The 21792-nt window shown below is 41.3% G+C and overlaps 2 protein-coding genes across 3 annotated transcripts in view; one reads left to right on the top strand and one right to left on the bottom strand.

The window, feature by feature from the left end:
* The first annotated feature begins 2588 nt into the window (after window positions 1–2588).
* Window positions 2589–8752, top strand: LOC118329182 (leucine-rich glioma-inactivated protein 1-like). Its single transcript, XM_035663186.1, has 8 exons — window positions 2589–3352; window positions 3518–3589; window positions 4178–4249; window positions 4341–4412; window positions 5352–5423; window positions 5830–5999; window positions 6650–6814; window positions 6967–8752. The coding sequence occupies exons 1-8, from the start codon at window positions 3156–3158 to the stop codon at window positions 7782–7784; spliced, it is 1638 nt and encodes a 545-aa protein (XP_035519079.1). The 5' UTR covers window positions 2589–3155; the 3' UTR covers window positions 7785–8752.
* Window positions 8753–8924: 172 nt separating this feature from the next.
* Window positions 8925–21792, bottom strand: part of LOC118329180 (serine/threonine-protein kinase MARK1-like) — a 28175-nt gene continuing 15307 nt past the window's right edge. Inside the window, exons 4-18 of one of the 2 annotated variants that reach the window (XM_035663184.1) lie at window positions 19869–19917; window positions 19617–19682; window positions 19171–19241; window positions 17689–17745; window positions 17286–17522; window positions 15896–16015; window positions 15129–15228; window positions 14924–15036; window positions 14628–14829; window positions 13698–13879; window positions 13474–13565; window positions 13159–13299; window positions 12749–13000; window positions 10732–10776; window positions 8925–10613 (exon numbers count right to left, since the gene is read on the bottom strand). In XM_035663184.1, the coding sequence (XP_035519077.1) occupies window positions 10268–10613; window positions 10732–10776; window positions 12749–13000; window positions 13159–13299; window positions 13474–13565; window positions 13698–13879; window positions 14628–14829; window positions 14924–15036; window positions 15129–15228; window positions 15896–16015; window positions 17286–17522; window positions 17689–17745; window positions 19171–19241; window positions 19617–19682; window positions 19869–19917 (2073 nt within the window). In that variant the 3' untranslated portion in view covers window positions 8925–10267. The remainder of the gene's footprint in view (window positions 10614–10731; window positions 10777–12748; window positions 13001–13158; window positions 13300–13473; window positions 13566–13697; window positions 13880–14627; window positions 14830–14923; window positions 15037–15128; window positions 15229–15895; window positions 16016–17285; window positions 17523–17688; window positions 17746–19170; window positions 19242–19616; window positions 19683–19868; window positions 19918–21792) is intronic. The other variant, XM_035663185.1, reaches the window with a different exon arrangement.

The raw sequence follows: 21792 nt of genomic DNA, 5'->3' as shown, positions 1-21792 counted from the left end.
GACCGACCAACATTTGCAGAGTTATAGGACAGAATTATGAAATCCTTACTCTCTATTTCCATCTGCAATCAGTCAACTCAGTGGAGTGGGCGTATTCAAAGGTCTGGACCCAGTCAAGACCAATGCTGTGTACACTTTTTTCACTACTTAGATCCAGCTAAAGAGGGGTTTAGGAGGCCAGGGCTGACCAAACATCACCTTTTATTCAACGCTAATAAGCTTACAAGAGACCTGTGTTACTGATTTGGAATTGCTGTTTTTAATTAACCAAGGTATGTATCCCTACACCAGCTTTAACATAACAGAGTACATGAACAAGAAAATACATCAAATGCCCCTCTTGTAAGCTGCAGTTTACAAAGGTGCACATCTGTCTGTCTTGTTGAGGTTTACTGGCTGTTTAGAGTATGCAAACATGGTCATGTGTTTCAACCTTTGACCTTTGACTGTTTTGGATGTTGTTTGACCCTGAGCTGGGATGGCTAACAGATGTTGTGGTGCGTTATATGAGAATATCCACAGAAGATCCCATGCAGGCAAAAGGTATCACTGCTTCCCTGCTGCGTCTTATTATAGAGATTAACATGACACTTTTACTTAATATCAGCTTTTGTGCTACTAAGAAAACATTTGAAGCGTTTCTCTGCAGTGATAGTACATCACTGTGTGTCACATAACTATTATATAATTATGTATATTTAAGAATTCTCGTGTCACTGCCATAAGTGATCATCCCTTTGATATAATTGGCTCAGCCAGGTGACAGGTGGTGAGCAAACTTCATAGTTCATACAAGAACCAGAGATCATCTCATTTACAAAACTCTGTCAGTCACGTCACCGCAGGTAAGCCAGCTTTGTGAACTCACAAGACACCTTAAGACAGCATGTAGGTCCAAAGGTCACACAGCAAAACAAGAGTATGTTCACTTAATATGCTGCTCTCACTGGTGGAAGACGACAGGAGGAGCAGGAGGGTGGCCACCTCTATTGTGTACCATAATATTACTAGTAGACTACTAGTGATTTAAAATCATATTAATTATAACAACAACTAATTCAAAATTCTTAATCATGAAAATAAAAAAGAAAGATGCTAGATTCTAGTTTTTTAGCCTCCAGTGTGGACATGAACTTTTTTCTCACCCAAAGTTAATTTTGAATCAGAACAAAGCTCTTCCTTTTCTGGTGTAAATCATTTTACAGAGCTAAGAGCACATAAATCAATCAACCTCTGACAGGCTCTATGTTGGCTCTACATTACCCTCTAGTGGTCCCTTAGGGAAGAGTGGCTGTTTCTCCACCTACAACATATCAATAAGTAAATGTTTGCTTTGGAAATGTTTATTTTTTCATGCTAAATAAATGCTCTTTTTTAACTATGTATGCATTAATGAGGGTGTGCAGATGAATATAGTTATATATGAATTATCAGTTGCAAAAACAACAAAAAACACAGATCTTAAAGTCTATCAACAGAAGTCAGAGCCACCAGACTCGTATCAATAGCAGTGGACATCGCTGTGGTGGAATACTTGCTGAACAGTGTGCGTTCTATTCTGGCCATGAATGATGGCATTTATGAAGCACAGACACTACCCATCATCTTGCAGCACAACAATAATATCCAGTGTTCTCCATTTTGTTCAAAAGCTGCTGATGAAAAAAGACATCTGTTACTTTCTGTTCCTTCCAGCTTCTCCTTGTCCAGAGTTCCCTTCCTCTCTCAGACCTAAGCACTTTCCCTAATCTCCCTCACTGGTAATACATTTATTCCTCCTCCCATAAGCAGCTCCCAGAGCACGACCCTGCTCCTCTAAATTGCCCTGCTTTTATTTTTACAGGCGGAATTGCATTAACAGACACTGGATATCAAATGGTGTAATCAAATCAGGGACAGACAGAGGTCCACAGCAGCATGTATTTATTCAGAGCCCTTTTAAAAACAGCTGCACATGTTTCTTCCCAGAAGAGTCTGACGCATGCAGGCCTGCCAGGCAGTGAGTAAACATATTAATCTTACAACTCTGGAGGGAGAGAAATTAGATGGTGAGGAAGAAGTCCTTGTATGGCTCCCATATCATGTCTGACACAGCAGAGGAGAACACTGCACTAAAACTGTGAGGGCAATGTCTTGTGGCAATAAAACAGGAGAAAGGAAGGAGTGGGGTTTTTTTTATGTGGCTTTTTTCAAAGTGAAATAAACGTGATGCAGAAAAGCAGTATGGGAGCAAAAACCTGTCCTTTGTTTGTGAGGGGTATGAGGGGGATGGGGTTCATTTGACTGAGGCAGAGCAGATGTCAGGATGACAGAAGGGCTTCCCCGCACCCCTCCATCACAGGGCAGCCACATTTTGCATCCACCGGTCGCCATGGAAACCGCGTGCATACCAGGAAATAAGCCCAAAACGTTCACACACAATATATATGAGATTATAATTACATTAATAATACAGTCATGCAATGGCAGGGCGTTGGCAGGCTTGTGGGACGCACTGAGCCAATACTAAAAGCTATATATTTCCATCATGGCAATTCATTTCCATCGGGTTTCCCACCCGCTTCCCGCATAGATAGCCCGTGTGCGTCTGCGCCACAGACAGCCATCCGCTGGCTCATGACAGGGCTTCATTTTCTCCAGCTGATTCACCAAAAAAAAAAAACATATTAACACCATTCCGTCGCCTATTGGGCGGAATCCTCCGGGAGCTCGACACGGAGAGAGAGTGTGGCGTTTTGCTGAAATCATAGGCGTGGTTTTGGATGGAGATGCTCCGTCTGCTCCCGCTGGGATCCCCACCTGCCGTCACACCGCATCTGTCATCGCGCCAGCTGGTATTTTCCTGAGCTCGGGCCACTACGGCGCGAATTTGATTAGATTTTTATTTTTGTCACAGGGGATATTGATTTCCTTTTCTCGTCCGGGGGTGTAGTGTAATTACAGAGCCGTTAAACGTGCAGGGCGCCCGGTTTTAATCACCTCCACAGCGGCGGCGGCGGCGGCGCACGGTCTTCTTGGCGGACATAAACAAGAGCGGACGGCGCGTCTCTCGGCCTCCAGGCAGCAGCAGCGGTGGAAACGGAACCACGGCGGAGACCCTGGTTCATGTGCAGGGCTGTTTGACGCGCAGGTCGTGACCGCAGCGGTTCGCAAGGATGGAAATTACACGCAAAATGCCCAAAAGATCGCCGTGGCTCGGCTTCCTCGTAGTGGCGTCTCTTTTACTTGTAGTGGGCAGCAAGAGAGCCAGGCAGCCCCGCTGTCCCTCATCGTGTACATGTACCAAAGATAACGCGTTGTGTGAAAGCGCAGGACTGATCCCTCGCAGCTTCCCCCCCGATGTCATATCACTGTAAGTTATATTTGTTTTTGCATTTATTCCTAATATCAGGGGTTTTTTATGCCTTTTTCTCTGCTGCACACACACACACACACGGAACAGAGTGATAACTACTCGCATATGAAACAGTGAATGTTTTAAAACTGATCTTTCTGTCTGTCGTGTCCCTTCCTACAGATCATTCGTCAAGTCTGAATTCACTGAAATCCCGAAAGAGAGCTTCATCCACACGCCTGCCCTGCATCTCCTGTGAGAAATCTCTCTGGATCTTTTTGTTCTTCAGTCTTTGTTACATGCTGTCAGTCCCCAGTGAGGTGATCAACGCCATGTTTAATGTTCAAGACATCTCCCCTGCGCTTATGCTACACATAATAGATTGGATGTACTAGGCTATTGATCGGAATGGGGAGTTTAAACAATAATTATCCTTTAGAGAATAACCTTTCTAAATTATTGACCTTGCACTTTCATTTTCTCATTGTGGTAGGTTATTATCTCTTTTGGGCATCCATCCAAGTCTTGCCTTACAATGTATTAGTGCATATTGTGAATTAGACCTTTATTTAAGGGGAATCCCTCTTTTGAAGAGGGGAATCCCCTTGACTCCTGTCTAATGGGGTGGAGTATTTACTGAGTCCTTCAAAACAAACATGTAAGACTGCAGGAATCCTAACAGAGCATTGATCCTTGTCTTTGATGCATTTGGTAAAAGAAAGGAGAAGGTTTTCTATCACAGGTCCTCTTTTCAGAGTATACTGCTGCTAATGTGGGACAACAGCTATTTGTTATCCAATTTGTGAGCAGGTATAGTGAAATATTATGGATCTCTCCGCACAGCCTCTTCACAGCCAACAACCTGGAATCTATAAACGAGGATGCTTTCCTTGGTCTTCCTCATCTGGAGTATCTGTGAGTAGATGACACTAAGTTATCCCAGAAGCTGTTTCATAGAAGACGAGATGATTCTCTCCCTTTCTCAATATTCAACATCTTTTTTCAGGTTCATCGAAAACAACCAAATCAAGTCGATTTCACCAAATGCTTTCCGTGGACTGAAAACCTTAGTGCATCTGTAAGTTTATACTGTATTCTTCATCAAAAAATGGTACTAAGAGTTAGCAGATGATGTACATTTTGTTTGATTTTAATTTAAAATCTTATCACCGATGGTGACACTGATGAATGTAAAGAAGCGTTCTGGTATTTGTATCTGTAGAAACTGTTGTAATCTGTCCGCAGGTGCAGAAAAGCATTGTTCCAGTGAAGTGCTGATGAAGTTTATTACATAACATTTATTGCCACACAGACATTTCTCTGGACAGTGTGCAGGTGTTATATACAATTACGAAGCACCTTCACTGTCCAACTTAGGAAAACTTAGAAGTCTAAGAACGATTATATATACATTCTGTTACAGATTGAGTAAAGTATGTAAGCAAAAAACGCTTAAATTTTTCATTGATGTCAGCAAAACAAATAAAATTAGCCATCTTCATTTGTTTTAAACAAACATAACAAAGTGGAGTTAAAACCACAATATCAAAAAAGTGGTGTCATGATACTTTAAGATAAAGCTCTGACAAAATGAAAAACTACAACCACCTCCTCAACAGCAAGATCTACTCTTTTCCTCATTTTCATGGCAGAGAAAGCCATAAAATGGCTGAGGAGGCAGCTCTAAAAATAGCTTAATGTTTCCTCAAACTCACAATAAGCAATGTTCCTGCCTTGAGTCTCCAGGGTGGCAATATGGTGCCGAAGCTTATAAAAACAGATATCCTTACATTCAACTGCAAGGAAACGCTTCAAAACCACATCCACACTTACGTTCTATAAAGAAACACTGACAATGAATGCACAAATAGTAGATTATGTGCATCATTAGCATTTAATAGTATAAAGAGGGAAGGATGAGGGGGTCTGTCTGTTGAGGAGATGATGAAATAAGAACAATAAGTTGTAAATTTGATCAACTGTCACAGAGCTGCTGCCATTTTTTCCTCTTTTTCAGGAGTCTGGCCTACAATAATCTGGAGACTCTGCCCAAAGATTTGTTCAAGGGTCTTGAGGCTTTGACGAAAGTGTGAGTATGAAACAAAGAGATGAATTGCAAAAGTGTTACATAACTAAAAGCATAATGAATTTGATTGTGGACAATGAGTTCTTCTATATATAGAACACTGTATCATTATTCCACTTCTGCCGAGGCTTGAAAAATGTGTGGGTGGTGCTTTTAACACCATTAAAATTACATGCGGCAGTGAGGAAGAGAGATAGTTTGCCATCTATCACCCACTGAAGATGTTCCTTTATAGCCCCTCTTGATATTAATGAGAGCACAGAGTGAGGCTGTGAGGGCCAGAGAGCAAAGCCAGCAGTCATACTTCAGTGACTGCAGCATTTGAAAATAAAATCCATTCAAAGAGCTAAGAACATTCCTGTGAGCCTTTAAAGATTTGGAAGTTAGTTTGGTGGTTTTCTCCCTTTAGAGACCTGCGAGGGAATCAGTTCACCTGTGACTGTAAGCTGAAGTGGTTGGTGGAGTGGATATACAGCACCAATGCGACAGTGGATCAGATTTACTGTAAAGGCCCGGCCTCACAGCTGGACAAGAAGATCAACAATCTAGTGCCACAGTCCTTCGACTGCATCACCACAGGTGGAGAATGGAGCATGGTTTTAAATGTAACCTTTTTTACAATGATCACAGCTTCTCCTGACTTTTTAACCTGGGGGGTTGGGACCCCCACTAAAGTTAGACCTCTTGATTTTAAGGAGTGTAAAAAACTTTAAAAAATATACACAGTTGGCTTATATCTCTTCATTTCATTAGATTAATATTGATCTAAACTTTGAAAGACTCCACACAAGCTATATTCACAGAGCCTTCACTCTTTGCTAAACAGCCTCATTCTGCATTAGAAAATTTGCAACCAAAAACAACCAAAGAGCTAACAGAACAGTGGCCAAGTGTCAGGGAGAAGAAAGAAAGCCTATTGTTGTCCAAAAAAACATACTACATAGAATTGTATAAAATGTTTGTAAAAATATCTGCATTTCTGATGCAATATTTACATAATCCGCTTAAAATTCATCCAAATGGTTCCTTTTAAATACACTTCCTACAGTTATTGAGTTCACTATCTGGGTCAATTGTACAATTTATCAGTTGTTCTGTTCTGTTGAATATAATATCCATAAAATATGTCACTTAATCAGAAGTCGTCAGCTTACTCAATGATAGAAAAGGGTACCTCAAGGAATATGGCGAGAAACCACTGATTTGAAGTGTTTTTGTTTCTCTCACAGAGTTTGCTTCCTACCAGTCCCTGAAGTTTGAATCCATATCGGTAGAGGCATTCTCCTTTGAGAATGACCAGTATGTGGTGTTTGCCCAGCCCTTCATTGGGAAATGCAGCTTTCTAGAGTGGGATCATGTGGAGATGGTCTTCAGAAACTACGATGATATTGACAGTAAGTAAAGGTCATTTCAAATATCCTGTAATGCTGTTGTGAATGAGTTGTGTGAGTTTAAAAGGAGGGGGTGAGGTTGGAGGAGGAACCACTAGATGGAGACAAGACAAAGTGAAACTGTGCTGTGTCTATCCCTTCTTTCACTTCACCAGGCACATCCACAGTGATTTGCAAACCTCTGGTCATTGACAACCAGCTCTTTATCATTGTGGCTCAGCTGTTTGGCGGCTCACACATCTATAAGCGAGACACCTCTGCCAACAAATTCATCAAGCTCCAAGGCATTGACATCCTCAAAATTCGCAAACCAAATGATGTGGAGACGTTCCGCATCGATGGAGAATCCTTCTTCGTAATAGCAGACAGCTCCAAGGCCGGTTCCACCACCATCTACAAGTGGAACGGCAATGGCTTCTACTCTCACCAATCACTCCACCCGTGGTACCGGGACACTGACGTGGAGTACATGGAGATCTCCTCCAAACCTCACCTGATCCTGTCCAGCAGCTCCCAGAGGCCGGTCATCTACCAGTGGAACAAAAGCGACAAGCTCTTTGACAGACGCACCGACATCCCAGAGATGGAGGACGTCTACGCTGTGAAGCATTTTCAGGTCAAATCCGACCTCTTCATCTGTCTAACGCGCTTCATTGGCGACTCCAAAGTAATGCGCTGGGACGGGGCCCTCTTCAGAGAATTGCAGACCATGCCCTCTCGTGGCTCCATGGTGTTCCAGCCCTTCACTGTGGGAAGCTGGCAGTATGCCATCCTGGGCAGCGATTACTCTTTCACCCAGGTGTACCGCTGGGATGCCAAGAAGGGCGAGTTTGTCCATTTCCAGGAGGTGAACATCCAGGCGCCGAGGGCCTTCTCTCCAGTCTCCATAGACAACCGGCAGTTCCTGCTGGCCTCCAGTTTCAAGGGGAAAACTCAGATTTATGAGCACCTGGTCATTGATTTGAGCAACTGAGTGATTGTTTTCTTGACTGGTTGGCTGATTGTTTGAGTGGTTTGGGATGTTTAGAGATGGCTGTTGCAGCAGATCCAGTGCTGAACAACACTGAAAAGGATTATCAGTTGATCCTAACTTGAGCAAGGCATGCATTACCCTTTCCTTTTTTTAAATCTTCCATTGAAATTAGTGCATGATACATGATCTCAACCAAATATATTTGGCTGAGATGCGTGTTGAGTTCAGTGAACGCCTCTCAAGTTAGGATTTGACCCAATATGTTGTCAAGACATTAATGCATGACCAGGGCCTCACACAGGCCGTCTCATCCTGATAAATGCCGCATCCATTCTCATTAATCCATTAAATCTTGCATTGGCCAGTAGGTAATTTTTCTGTGTTCAGCTTTTCATGTGACTCTGCATTGTTTTTACATTTGTAATCTCATATATTTATCTACAGAAAATAATATTGAAACAGTACTTTTTAACCTATTAACATGTTTAACTGAACAAATCTGCCAAAACAAAATGTTTACAAATTTTTCTGTCTTTCCACTTGTACGCTTAAAGATTTGTAAATGAGGTTTTTGTAAGTTTAAGAGGGACCACACCAGTTAGATACATATTTGTTAAGGAGAATGATTTGAAATTATGTTTATAATTTGGGAAATATCAACAGAAATGTTGAGTACGAATCTACCTGTAAATCCTTGTGACTTACATTTTTATCGTTAATGGTTTATAATGTTTAAAGTATTGAAAATACAGTTTTTCATAAGAAGTATGGTTAACATTTTGGGAAAACTTGGAACTATTTTCACACACTTAAAGGAACTGAAATGAAAAACTGAGGATATTGTTCATAATGCTTTACCTTTGACTAACATGTATGCAAAATACATCAATTGTGTCATTATTAGGATTACGTTATTGACTAATATCATGCTATTTAGAGTCAATAAAGGTTTACATTATTAAATGTTACATCTCATCTGACCTCCCTGCTGACACTGGTGTAGCATGACATTGCTTCAGTGTGAAATGCCGACACCCGGTCTTCAAAGCAAAACGACGCACACTAACACACCACTCCACTGCTTGAGGGAAAATGTCATCTTGAAGTTAGTTGTGTAATTCATAAATTAAATAAAATAAATACAAACAAATAAAATCCTTTTTATTTTCTCCAACAAAGTGCACGCCTCAATTCTACAAAGCAGCACATTACAATGTAATGGAATAAATACAATAAAATCCGCTGAATTAAAAAAAAAGAAAAAGAAAAGAAAAACACAAGCAAGGAGATACACAAGTACCTGCATAATCACACCGGTGGCAGGACTAAATCAAGCTCTTTAGAAAGCCGCCACAAGACAAACTGTTTCTTTCATGGTGATTGTTTGACTTTTCATGCATCTTCAGTCCTTTGGACGTCCTGTCCCGTCCGCTTTCTAAAGTAAACCAATTTAAACCCTGCTTTTTTGTAATTGAGGACTACCAAACTAACACGAAAGAAATACAGGTGCATACTCTCATGTTCATACACATCACCCTGGAAAACTTGTGCAATTGCAGCAGGAACTCCAAATCACCTACCTACTGCTGAGAGAAAATAAAGTGAACACATTTTCAGTTTTAACTGAAGTTACTACTCAAGTCTATGTGGTGCAACTTAGTGTTTTTTTCCGTAGGCAAATAAAATAGAACATAAAAGGCAAGGGAGCACACCCCTTAATAATCAACAAAATAATTTAGTGCTCTTTAAATAAAATTAAAAACACTATTTTCATATGGTGGCTCTTTAAAAAAAAGAATTAAAAAAAAAAACTCACAGACTGAAAGGATAATGCTTTAAGAGACATCAATTATATTAGGAAAGAACTCAAATCCCATGAAAAAAGACAGTATTGACAATAAAATTCTGTACAGAACGTAAAATCAATATACAATACAGTACCTGCAGATGTTATGCATACAGTACAATTCTCTTTTTACATAGTTTTAGTATGGGCTCCAGCCTGATCTATATACTGACTTAACACAGGTCGAAAAGCGGCTATTTTAGCTTTCAGTAATTTTAATGGTTATTCAGCGAGGAGAGTAGATCTTGTAATAGGCATTTTAGAAAAAGAGATTGAAAACATTATTGCAGGATGGTCATCTTCAGTTGCATACTGCATGTGTTACATGAATGTGTCCTATGACGAGGAGCAGCGGGCTGATGAGAGACAGAGGGCCGGACGGAAGAGAAAAAAAAGGGGGTCAGCTGTTTTTGCTATCTCTTCATCACAAAGGTAAAACCTTGCGATATCTCTCTGATCCACTACCCTGTACAGTACATTCGTGGCCAGTATTGCACGTTACCAGCCGAGTCCACCCTGATTCTGCATGGTGAGGACCTTCAGTGCTGAATTTTGTCCTGTAAGTCAACACTAATCCAGTGATGAGATGAGACCGTAACCAGAGCTCACCAAAGACTGACTGGGACTCCATCTGCTGTCACAGTTTGAGCTCATTGGCAATTTTGCAGGCGATATTCTTAAAGGCGATGGACGTGCCCGATATCCTCTTAAAACGCACGCCATTGAGCGAAAGGCGGGGCAGCTTGCACACCTCCATCTCCCATTGGACCAGGTTGTCCTGGCGAGCGTCGCCATGGACACAGAAAAGCAGGAAGCGTTCGCGCTGCTCGTAATCGCAGCTGTTGGCGTCCAGAACCTTTCGTATCTCCCTCATCATCTCGGCGGGCTCCATGGAGGAGGTGGTCTTCATGCTCCAGGTGAAACGCAGCGAGCGAGGCTTGGAGTCCCGACTGACGTCCTCCTTAGTATCACCTGACACACTTCTATAACAACCGAAGAAGAAAGACAAAGAGAGAGAAAAATAAGTGGCGAGAGAGGTTGAAGCAGGCAAATGTTGATTACAGGCTCTCTGTGAAATCTACGTCTCAATTAAACTCTCACCTTGGCGTTTCTGTCCTGGCACTGGCCTCTCCCTCACTAGGCACCCTGAAACAAACCAGGAATACACGGTTACTCCCGCAAGCCGATATCAACATGGGTTCCCCCACCCGCTACCACCACCAACCCCATCATCACTGGACAGAGAGAGGGGTGTCAGGCATCATGCCAGGAAAGAATCCACAGTCCTGGGTATCAGGGATCAGCACAGAATGAGGTGACTTCTTGAGGCACATACTATTGTAGCTCCTTCACATACCCAAATGCATCATCCCATCTACTTTACGCTACCTTTCCTTAATCCCCACTGATCTGTAAGGAGTGGAAAAGTGGTTCTAAATCTTTGATTCGGCCTCCTTAATTTGCCTGATCTTTTCTCTTAAGCTCAGCAAGGAGACGGGGGAGAGTAAGGAGAGGCAAAGCCAGCAACTTTTGAAGCAGATATCGTGGCTTAGCTTAGTACAGGGGAAAGCTGGTGAGCCGTGAGTTTTGTTTCTCGAGGCAGTGGGCACAAGGGAAGGAAATACACGGCATAACAAGGGTGTCAGTAGGCAAGGATGTGGTGTAGTGGGCAAGTACGTAAGGGGTTAAGGAAACATGGGCCAAGGTCATAGTGAGCACAAAGAGGTTTTTTGGAGGTGTTTTTTTGACAGGAGGGACAGGTGCAGCAAGCGTTGTGTTCTCCTACCTCCGGGTCGACCTGAAAGACAGAGCTCTATGCGGGGAGAAAAGGAGAGAAAGCTGTGAGCCTCTACCAGATTTGCCAGCGTGAAGGTGACACAAGGAGCTAACTGCTGATGAGGAGGTTCTCTCCTTTGCTTGCCATACTGACAGCAAAGGGTATCAGTGTGGATGTATAATGAGCTAAAGTAAAGACTGGGAACAGGTAAGGGAGTGTATCTGTTCTAAAGAGGCAGGGAGAGTGTGTGATGCTTTCTTTGTTTTCACTGCTGAAAAAGTTTACATACAATTATTTTGAACACATGGTGCACCAAGTACTCCTTAAATTTCTTTAGATGGTTTGGTTTGGGGAGTATTACTATTTTTGTAAGTGTTACCAGAAGCAGACACATCCATTGAGAGTCTTTTGTCTCTGCATGCACTTTGAGATAAAGATAAAGATAACATAAAATATCTTGAGTATCTCAACGTAGCTCTGGATATCTATGGGATCTGCAGCTACCTGATCCCACTGAATAGCCAGCAATAGCCATTTTTAGCTATTAGTCAAAATTTCTAAAATTAAATACCTGCAAAACAATTCACATCCGCCTCAGCTGTACTTTGTGTTTTGCGTCAATTACAAAATATTAGCGTGCTAACATGCTAAACTATGATAATGCCCATTGTAGAAGCTACAGTATTGTGAGCATGTTTGCATGCTGACATGAACAAATTACAGCCTCACAGAGTTCAAAATTAAGAATAAGATATTAAGCATATTAAGATTCATATTGTGGGTGCATTTAAAGAGAAATTGGACAGGTTTGGTTTAAAGGAATTCTTATTTAACAATGAAACCAGATGATATACAGTTAAATTGATAATTACAACACTGCTTGAGCAGTCATCCATCTTGAAAGAAGTCTAAATTGGAATTTACTGAACAGAGATAGTAGTACTTCATCCAACTGGCATTCAGTGTGATAAGTAATTAAGCAAAGATCAGCTATTCATTTCATCATATAACAAACCTTCAGACTGCATGCAAAGGCATAAAACTGCATCAACGAGTTTGTCTGACTACGCAGGAAAATAACAATAAAAATAACTATTCTGTTTACAATTTCATAAATAATGGTTATTTATTCACTCAAGCAGTATAAAAAAAAGCACACTTAGGCTTTTTATTCTTGTGGTTTGAGAGAGTTAAGACTTGACACTCAAACCAAATGTTTGCTACTTCAACATGCCTTTTACAATCCCTGCCAAAGGGAATGTGAATACCTTCACTATAAGGTGCAAGAAGTGTTAAGTATAACCTAGTGTATCATTTGTGCAGCCATTTGTCTTCACTGACCTGCGGACAAACTTTGAGGTGATCTTGCTGATGATCCCAGTGGAGGTGCCCCTGCGTTGCTGAGCGAGAGCCCCGGTATCATGGGAAAGTGTGGGTGAAGCCGGGGGGCCGTTGTAGGTAGCACTGCGCCGGTCTCTGAGTTGAGCTCCGTGAAAGGTGCTGCGACTGGTGGTACCACGGGGGAAACGATTCTTCTCTGGGGTGCTAATACTGTGTGCAGACGGAGAGGTGGAGGGACCCCGAGGGGAGGAGCTGCAACATGAACAAACATTATCGGAGAGATCACTGTATGTTCTGCAGATCAGCATGCTCACTAGGTATACTGTAATTTAGGAGTGAATTATAAATACGGTCAGCATCCATGTCTTTACCACATAGACTGATGACAGTTTCTGAATCAGGCTGCTCACCTGGCTTTCAGCTCTGTGTTGTCGTCAATGGGGGGCAGTGTGCTTTTTGAAGGATGCCCTGATGATGACATGGACTTGGTGTGACGAGGTCGTGTGGCGCTCATTGCAGTTGATGGGGTGCTACCTGACACCTCGGTTAAACTGGGGACCAAGGATAAAGATATTTCACCAAAAACTTCCTCATTTGTAAAATAGGGTTTGTATTATGTGCTATAAAATTAGACAGAAAACGTGCTTGGATAAGACTGAAAAACACAGAGAACATGGAGAGTTAGACCTCAACCTGTAGTGAAGTGTAAAGGTTTTTGTGTTTACCTGCTGTCTTTGCCATTGGGAATAGCTGAATAGCGGTCAGTAGAGGATCGTTCACACACATATGTGTTCCTGCGAGTCATTGATCCATTAGTCTTGTTTGTGAAGAAAAGAAAAAACAGGTTGAGGCATTTTAGACTAAGTATTAGCGAAGCCCAGTCACTCAAGCAGTGAAAACAATAAGGTATGTGGATATGTGTAAACAATTGTGTTCTCCACTTCCTCACCCCCACAGCACTTGTAGTCTTCTTCCTCTCCTGCACCCCCAGTGGTGAAGCAGGCACATCTCCTTTCGAAGTGCTGAGCTCCAGCCGGCGTGCTCCATCCCACTCCTCCCTGTGGTCACTTTCCACACTCAGGGCCTGGCCACGTTTCGTATAAGACACCGCTGGGGGCACAGACGGACCCACTGAGAGAGACACACATATGAGAACATATTTACATACTTTCCAGCAAACATATGATTATTTCTACAGCTCCAATATCAGGAGTTTTTAGACGAAAAAGACAGTGACAGACAGTGTCTTCGTTACAATAGCATCAAGCAAAGCCACTCAAAGCCAGGATCATAGACGTCATCCAATCTATCAAATATAACAATCTGCAACAACACTGTTTAATAAGTTGTACAGCTATAGAAGCCAAAGTGAGCAGGTACAAAGCAAAGCTGTTCCCCCCTCATGCTGTGAGGTGCTGTTCCAGAGGGAGCTGCAGGAAGGCAGCCAGCCAGCAGATGGCGCCAGACACAATGGCCCCACATGACATAGGAGGAAGCTGCTCCACAACCAGTGCAGTGTTGAGGTTGAGTCACAGATTTGTACATTTTAAATAAACTGGTTTAGAAAAAAAAAACAACATAAAGCAAACAAAACTAGGTTTGATGAACACTTTTGTTTCACCATAACAGTTAGCTAATTGTGAAGGAATAAAAAGCTTTATTTGTCGTTTGCTTTATTTAAACTTTATCAGCTTCATTCAGCTATTTAAAAACCCCAGTGGAGCTGGTAGTGCTATAGTGCCTTGTTCAGAGGCACATCAGCATGGTAGACACCGATATCTAATCACAGGCAAATCCTCAGTGACTAAGAGCAACTTCCTTCTACACAGCACGCAGCCACCAGCACTCTCAAGAGCTGGGAAGGACGAGGTTACTTTACTTGGCTTCTCTACGACACCACCACCACCACCACCATCATCATCCCCACCATGATCACTGTAGCGACGCTGCTTCTGATTGGCCGAGATGCTGCGTGTGACCTTGGGATGGGCAGGAGAAATGCTGGAGCTGTTGTTGATGTCACTGGTCGGTCGCTGTCGCTGCCCCAGGATGCTGTTAGCCAGGGGCTCGCTTCCCTCAAACTGAGACATAGACGCACAGGATGAGAGGTATGGTCACATGACTTAATTAATTAACTACCATGATGTCAAGATGATATCAGTCAAACAAACTGACCTCTGGAGCCTTTCTTCCCAACAGCAGATAGGTTGCCATGACATCATCGTACTTCTGGCTTTGAAGAGAATCTGTGATCTCATCTTTAGGGAAGCCCATCGTCACCATGAGCTCTGATGGCGGATAGAAGTCAACATGAATCACAGATTCATTTTACTAGACATGATATTAAGAGTGACATCTACACACATACAATCAGACATACCTATTCTGGATGTATCACTGAAGTCCGCCTCAGGCTCGATGTAAGGTTTTAGCTCCTCCTCCTCATGACCCACATTCATCCAATGGTCTTTCATGATTTGCTAACAAAGAAACAAGACAATTAAAACTCATTCATGTCCAGTACAATTACCTCAACTGCAATTACAATATTAATCATGACTCATGCCTGTTAATTATACAACAGAAAGAGATGACTTCTTTATGAAATCTTTTTGATCACAAGTTCAGCTGGGGCTGAACAACAGTGTGATCAATTGTTATTATTGGTGGAGAAATCTTTACTATTGAACTTCAGCCTAGTTCTGAGGACGGGGGTGGTATTGACTCTGGACAGACTGAGTGTGAATTGAACTGACAACTATTTATTGTTTGCAAAGTAGAAACAAGCTACAACCATCCCTAATAACACGGATACCTAGAAAGTACAGCAGATAAGGATTTTGTTGAATTAATTAAGTTTTATTTCTTAAAATGCTTCAACAAATTCCAATTAGCTTTATTATTTCTGAATGTGTTAATCAAAGAATTATGTAAGAACACTCTTTGATCTTAGATGAAGAATGTTTCCAAATCTTCATCTGACAAGTGTTCTGTTCACAATTTACAACAGCAGCAATTATGTGCTTTCAGATGATGCACAACAATAACGCTCCAAATCATTAGGACTGTCTGTTTGACTGGGCTGCTGTGCAACATTTCCGAGAGCAAATAACCTTGAGGATGCAACAATGCAAATGCTGGTAGTACCTCCAAACTGCCTCGTTTGACAGGATTGAGCACGAGTAGTTTCTTCAGCAGGTTTTCACAGTCTGTGGACATGTAGAAAGGAATACGGTACTTTCCCCGCAGGACCCTCTCCCTCAGCTCCTGAACACCAAGCCACAGACATGCAGAGATTAAACCAAATGAGAAATTAGCAAATTATCAAGGTATAGATTTGTTCTAATGAGCATGTTGTCAAAACAGTTGCCTATTTACAGGCTATTTATTGGCTGATAAATGCTTCATAATATCCACTAGTTGCTAACTTTCTCTGTTTCAATACTTGTAGTGGGTTTATCAGAATTTTTTTTACTAAAAACAGCAGCCTGTGCTGGCTGAAAACAAATGGTTGTGGGCCGTAAAACCACAACAATGAGCTGAAATGAGACTGTAGATTTAAGGGCAACAGCCGAGTTGGGTGTTAATTCACTACAAGCAACCCCTTTTACATAAAACTTAGTCATGATCAATTCTAAACATTTATTAGTGCAGTTTAAACAAGGGCCACAGATTCACTCAGCCCATTTATGAACATGAATCATAAAAGTTACTAAATGTATTTCTACTTTTTATTAACCTGCTGAATTCAGTGCTGCAGTATTAAAGCAGAGGGGATGAATCTGTAAAATGTCTCATTCCTCACAACGATAGACACAGGAAATTCCACTCTTAATTTGGTTATTCAAGTAACCCAGTTTTGGGTTGTTACATGTAAACATCTTAACTCATTTAGAATAGCCAAGTGAGTTCATACCCTACTTATAAGAAACTTGGTAGAGATACGAGGCTGTACAACTTCATTTTGCACTTTTCATTTACTTTGGCCTTTGCTGTCTATGCAAATTCAGACTCAATTAGAATTATTCATATATTTTGATTAATAAAAAATGTCTCAGAGAAGCATTTATTGTTACTTTTATTATTGGAACTACTAATTAGTTTTCCTGTGCTACATAGGCGGCTGTATCCTTTCATACTTTGTATGGAGGACATATTAAAGGTATTTAAATGAGCTGGGTTGTACGACATGTCATCTGAATATGTCTAAAGACAAACAACCACACTTGACAGTGATGCAAAATGCCTGCCATCATAAAGAGGGGTGGAAACGCTTACTTTGAGACAGTCTCTCCTGAAAGACATTTGTCACACATTTTACACACTTAGTTAATTGTGTGAAGAATGAAAAAAGAGCATGGGAAAGAAATTCAAACCCAGGGTACTTTCACACTTCTGCACACCTAGCTGATGGCTGCGTGAATTATTCGTAATTGAAAAAAAAAGAAAAAAAAAACTTGAGTAAGAACTGTGTGAAGTAATTATTTTTGTAATTCTTACAAATACATATAAACATAGCCAGAACCAAAGTGCACACCTTTAGATTCTGCCCGTCGAAGGGCAGTGATCCGCTGACCAGTGTGTAGAGGATGACCCCGAGACTCCAGACATCCACTTCCGGCCCATCATACTTCTTTCCCTGGAAGAGTTCTGGAGCAGCGTACGGTGGGGAGCCACAGAAAGTGTCCAACTTACTGCCCACAGTGAACTCATTACTAAAGCCAAAGTCGGCTATCTTGATGTTCATATCTGCGTCTAACAACAGGTTCTCCGCCTGAGGTGGGAACAGATGGGGCAAATCACCATGTGGATTGTCAAGGTATCAGCACTGACAGAACATGAATGATTATAGAAGGTTTTCCCAAGATACAGATGCCAGATATGGATAGTACTCAGGGGAAATTAGATATCAGATAGTATCAGAGAGTTTAGATCCTCACCTTTAGATCCCTGTGTACTATCCTCCTCTGGTGACAATACTGCACTGCAGACACAATCTGAAATACAAACACACACATCATAGGACACTATATTAAGAACAAAAACTCTTTATATTGCACTCTTCAAAACAGTAGTTACATCATTCTTTACTGAAGGATAGGAAATAAAAGAGAAGTAGAGATGTTGAGAAAACCAGTGAAAAAGTCCACAGTGATTTAATTTGCTTGTTTTATGTGACCAACAATCCGTAACCCAAATATATTCAATTTACTGTCATATAACAAAGAAAAGCAGCAAAGCTACTTATTTGAGAAGCTGAAACCAGAGTTTCTGGCATTTTCGCACTCAAAAAATATCTGAAACTATTAATCAATTATTAAAATAACTGCATTTACTTCTATGCAAATCCATTACTGACAAATCGTTGCAACGTTACAGTGCAAGATGTGTTGAGCAAGGTTACAGCAAGGCCAAACAAGAGTGCTTTCAATCTAGTTAGTTTCAGTGCCAATACAAAATGTACATTTTACAGGTTAGAAGAGCAAAATAGGTAATCTTCATCAAACAAACACCTTGGTCAGAAATGAAGTAATATTTTAATTCACTGCTAATGTAGCAGGAGAATTCTGATTATGTCCTCTCTGTCCAAAATATAGCAGCTAAAGTCTACCTTGCATCACGCTAACTGTTGTCCTCAATATTGTTAATGGCTGATTAAAATGAAAATTGGTTTCCAGGAATTCATAACTGACTATGTTTGAGCATCGCTGGGCTATAATCATTATCTGTGGTTTATGAATGGTGAATTTTGTGATTTTTCAGGCCCAAATGTCTCTCATGCCACAGTCACTGTAATCGTGTGACACACAGTCGGCAGTTGCTATGACAGTTGACAGAGAAATTTCACTAACATATGCAAGAATAACATCAATCAAGTAGAAAACACACTGTTCTTTGACAGATGCCACCCACCTGCCTGCTCTCAGGCACACACACACACAAACACTTTTACCTTTCTGAATGTTGGTCTGTCTGTACTGTAACACACACACACAGACACACAAACTGCCCACAGTGTGTCTCTGACTCATCCAATGCCATCAATGAGGGATTTTAAATATGAACAGCGTGGATGTGAAAGAACTGGTTAATTAAGGAGATCTTGCTTACCCTACACAGAACAAAAAGAAAATTCCAAAAAAGAGACAAATGTTCTATTTTGGGGTATAACCAAGCATAAAAGGCTATTAAATCTATAAACTGCTGTAGATGCCTTGTTGCTCTTGCAGCACCACTAGGTGTCAGAGAAGCATTTATAAGGAAGTTGTTCATAACCCTCCTGTTCTCTCAGGCCAAGCTATCTGCTCCATCTTTCCTCTGCAGTCAGTGACGAAGCTTGATCTTGGTGCATGCAGTCTTCCCTCTGAAAACAGTAGTGGAGTGACGACAGAGGTGCGAGCGTGGCGATGCTGATGACTCACCTGTCTGAACTTGGCCCTAGCCTCCTTCTCCTTCATTCTGCCATGAGCCACTAGATAGTCGAATACTTCTCCTGGAGTAGAGAGAGGAAATATACAATCATCAATCGTTTTATTCCCTTCATTTTATATTATCTTTATCACAATTAGGAGTATTATGATCATGTATTCCTTGCTGTGAGGTATTTTAGATAAAAGCATCCATGTTTTGCACTTAAATAGTTTACAGATTTTTAAATATATATAATTTATAAATATGAAATATTTTTCCTGTGATACATATTACATAGAGACAACTTCTACTAACGCGACCGTGTGCTATACAGTACTGACTGTGTTTCTGTCTGTGTATGAATTGCCTTAAAGCAGATACAGTGAAAATAACAAGCAGGAATAAACATCAACTCAATGTCACACATTTTGTGGACATGCATTAACGCTTCACTCACCACCACTGGCATACTCCATCACCAAATAAAGTGTCTTCTCTGTCTCAATCACCTCAAACAATTTCACTGCAGGAGAAAGTGGGGAAAGAGGAAAGAGAAGGAGGCAGGGATGAAATAAATGAGCTATTTAGAAGAGCTATTTTGGTGGAGTTTTCTGGTTTGGTTAGAGTACCCTCGTTCAATCAGTAATACAAAGTAATTGGGAATTGCTCAGCTGTCACCAAGCTGTTGCAGGTTCCTGTTTTAACTTACCTATATTTGGATGATTCAGCAGCTTCATTATTCGGACTTCCCTGAAGAGCTGTTGAGACACAAAGGAACATTTATGCATCCAAGAACATGGTGAATGACATTACAAGTAGTGTCAGCTTTGTTTCTGAGGGGACAGCAGTGTTACAAACTGTTATTAAACACTGAAGAGTGAGCAAAGCAAAGGGAAATGAGCCACTATAAACTCCAAAGCGTGTATGGATGTGAAACTGGATTACTCTCTGCAGGAACATGAGAGAAGCTGAGGATCATAGGACTACTGTACTGTGTAAAGCGATATGACTGATGCAGTGACAGTGTCGCACTAAACCCTGCCCTACACAGATAAGGTCCAGAATTACAACTTCTCTGACACGCGGCAGTCCAGCCAGCCGGCCATCTAAACACCCAGTCAGCAGCATCACACAGCCAGCCACTGCAGCAGCAGACAGGCTTACAGCCAGTTAGGCATCGGCTACCTAATATAATCATCTTAACATGGACGTGCAAAAAGAATATTTATGCCTTAGTCCTGCAGAACTAGAAAAACAAAACGCAGCAGAATTTGAACTCCTTTACAAGGTTTATTTTTATAACTCCTTACTGCAGATGGGGAAAGTTTCTAACCCCTCTCTTATGAACCCTTAGCCTAAAAGGAAAATCACATCCATCGGTCGATTTTCTCAGAGCGCCATGTATAACAGCTGAGTGCAGAGTCAGACAGGAGGGCATTCAGAATCATAATCGTTTAAAACCATGTCTCCTCAGTCTCAGTGTGACTGTTTATGTCAGACGAGCCCCTGCAGCCACTTAGAGGTGCTGTTGAATCATTTACATACTGCTGATTCCCAGTCATGCTGAGGTTGTGTTTGAGTGTTAAATTTCAACACTCACTCAGCTGGGATTTAGCATCTACAGCTACCAGAGACAGAATACCGATTTTGCCATTTGCTGACCACTTTGATTAAGCAAAAAGGTCCTAAGTGATGCTTTCATCTCCTGTCTAGGCTTACATGAGACAATTGACAATTGCTCTACATGTCATTATTGAACATGTCAGATTAAAAAAAATGAGAATGGACACTGTAATGGTGTGTCAGTGAGCAACTTTTCTAATGGCCTTTTAGGTACTTACATAAGTGCTGGGATAGTCTGTGTTTCTAGGTCATAAAACACAGCCATTATACCAGTGTGAGCAGGCCCAACTCTGTGGGACCTCTCAGCTACAGTCTGGTTCAACAACATGCAGGTACTCTCTCTCACTCTAATTCTTCCCTCTGTTCTCTGTCTCTACTTGCTCGCCTGCCTCTCTTTTTCTTTCTTTCTGACACCTCTCCTCTCATTAGCCCCAGCATACACATACAGCACACAGCTAGCTGCTGTAGAGGGCTTAAAGAATAAGATTTCCATATGTTTCTTATTGTCAAAAAATAAATAAATTCTATAAATAGATGAGAGGGAGAAAAAGTTTTTTCCCCTACTAATAAGTATTGTCTGTTTGGCCAAAGCCATTCCTCGGTGCCATAGAGCTCCACTGTTGTCTGATCAAAAAGACATCAGTGAACCACACTGTTGCACTGGGTGACATATTTTGCCATTACAATGAACCTGGGCACTGTAGTTTATTTTTAATAAATCCTACAATACTGAGCAGTATTTGTTAAAATCTATAGTGCCCAGCTGTTTTAAGTCTTTCCTCTCTTAATGTTTGTGAACCATTTCTACATCTTCACCAGGAACTTGCCACAGACAGTGTAGGGAAGCAAAAAACTACTGAGAGAGGGATTAAGATGGTGTTAGTTATTAGCCTTATCCTTTAAATAAGACTGTACTGTATATGCAAAAAACCTGATGGGTAAGTCCAAGCAGGGGCGCCGCCAGGAATTTTGGGCCCCATGACAAAAAAATCAAATTGGGCCCCCTCTGC

This window comes from Morone saxatilis, unplaced genomic scaffold (genome assembly GCF_004916995.1).
Source record: "Morone saxatilis isolate NCDOM2014 unplaced genomic scaffold, NCSU_SB_2.0 Contig19, whole genome shotgun sequence".
Classification (NCBI taxonomy): domain Eukaryota; kingdom Metazoa; phylum Chordata; class Actinopteri; family Moronidae; genus Morone; species Morone saxatilis.
The sequence above is the reverse complement of the archived record's forward strand: the minus strand, read 5'-3'. Positions and strand labels throughout refer to the sequence as shown.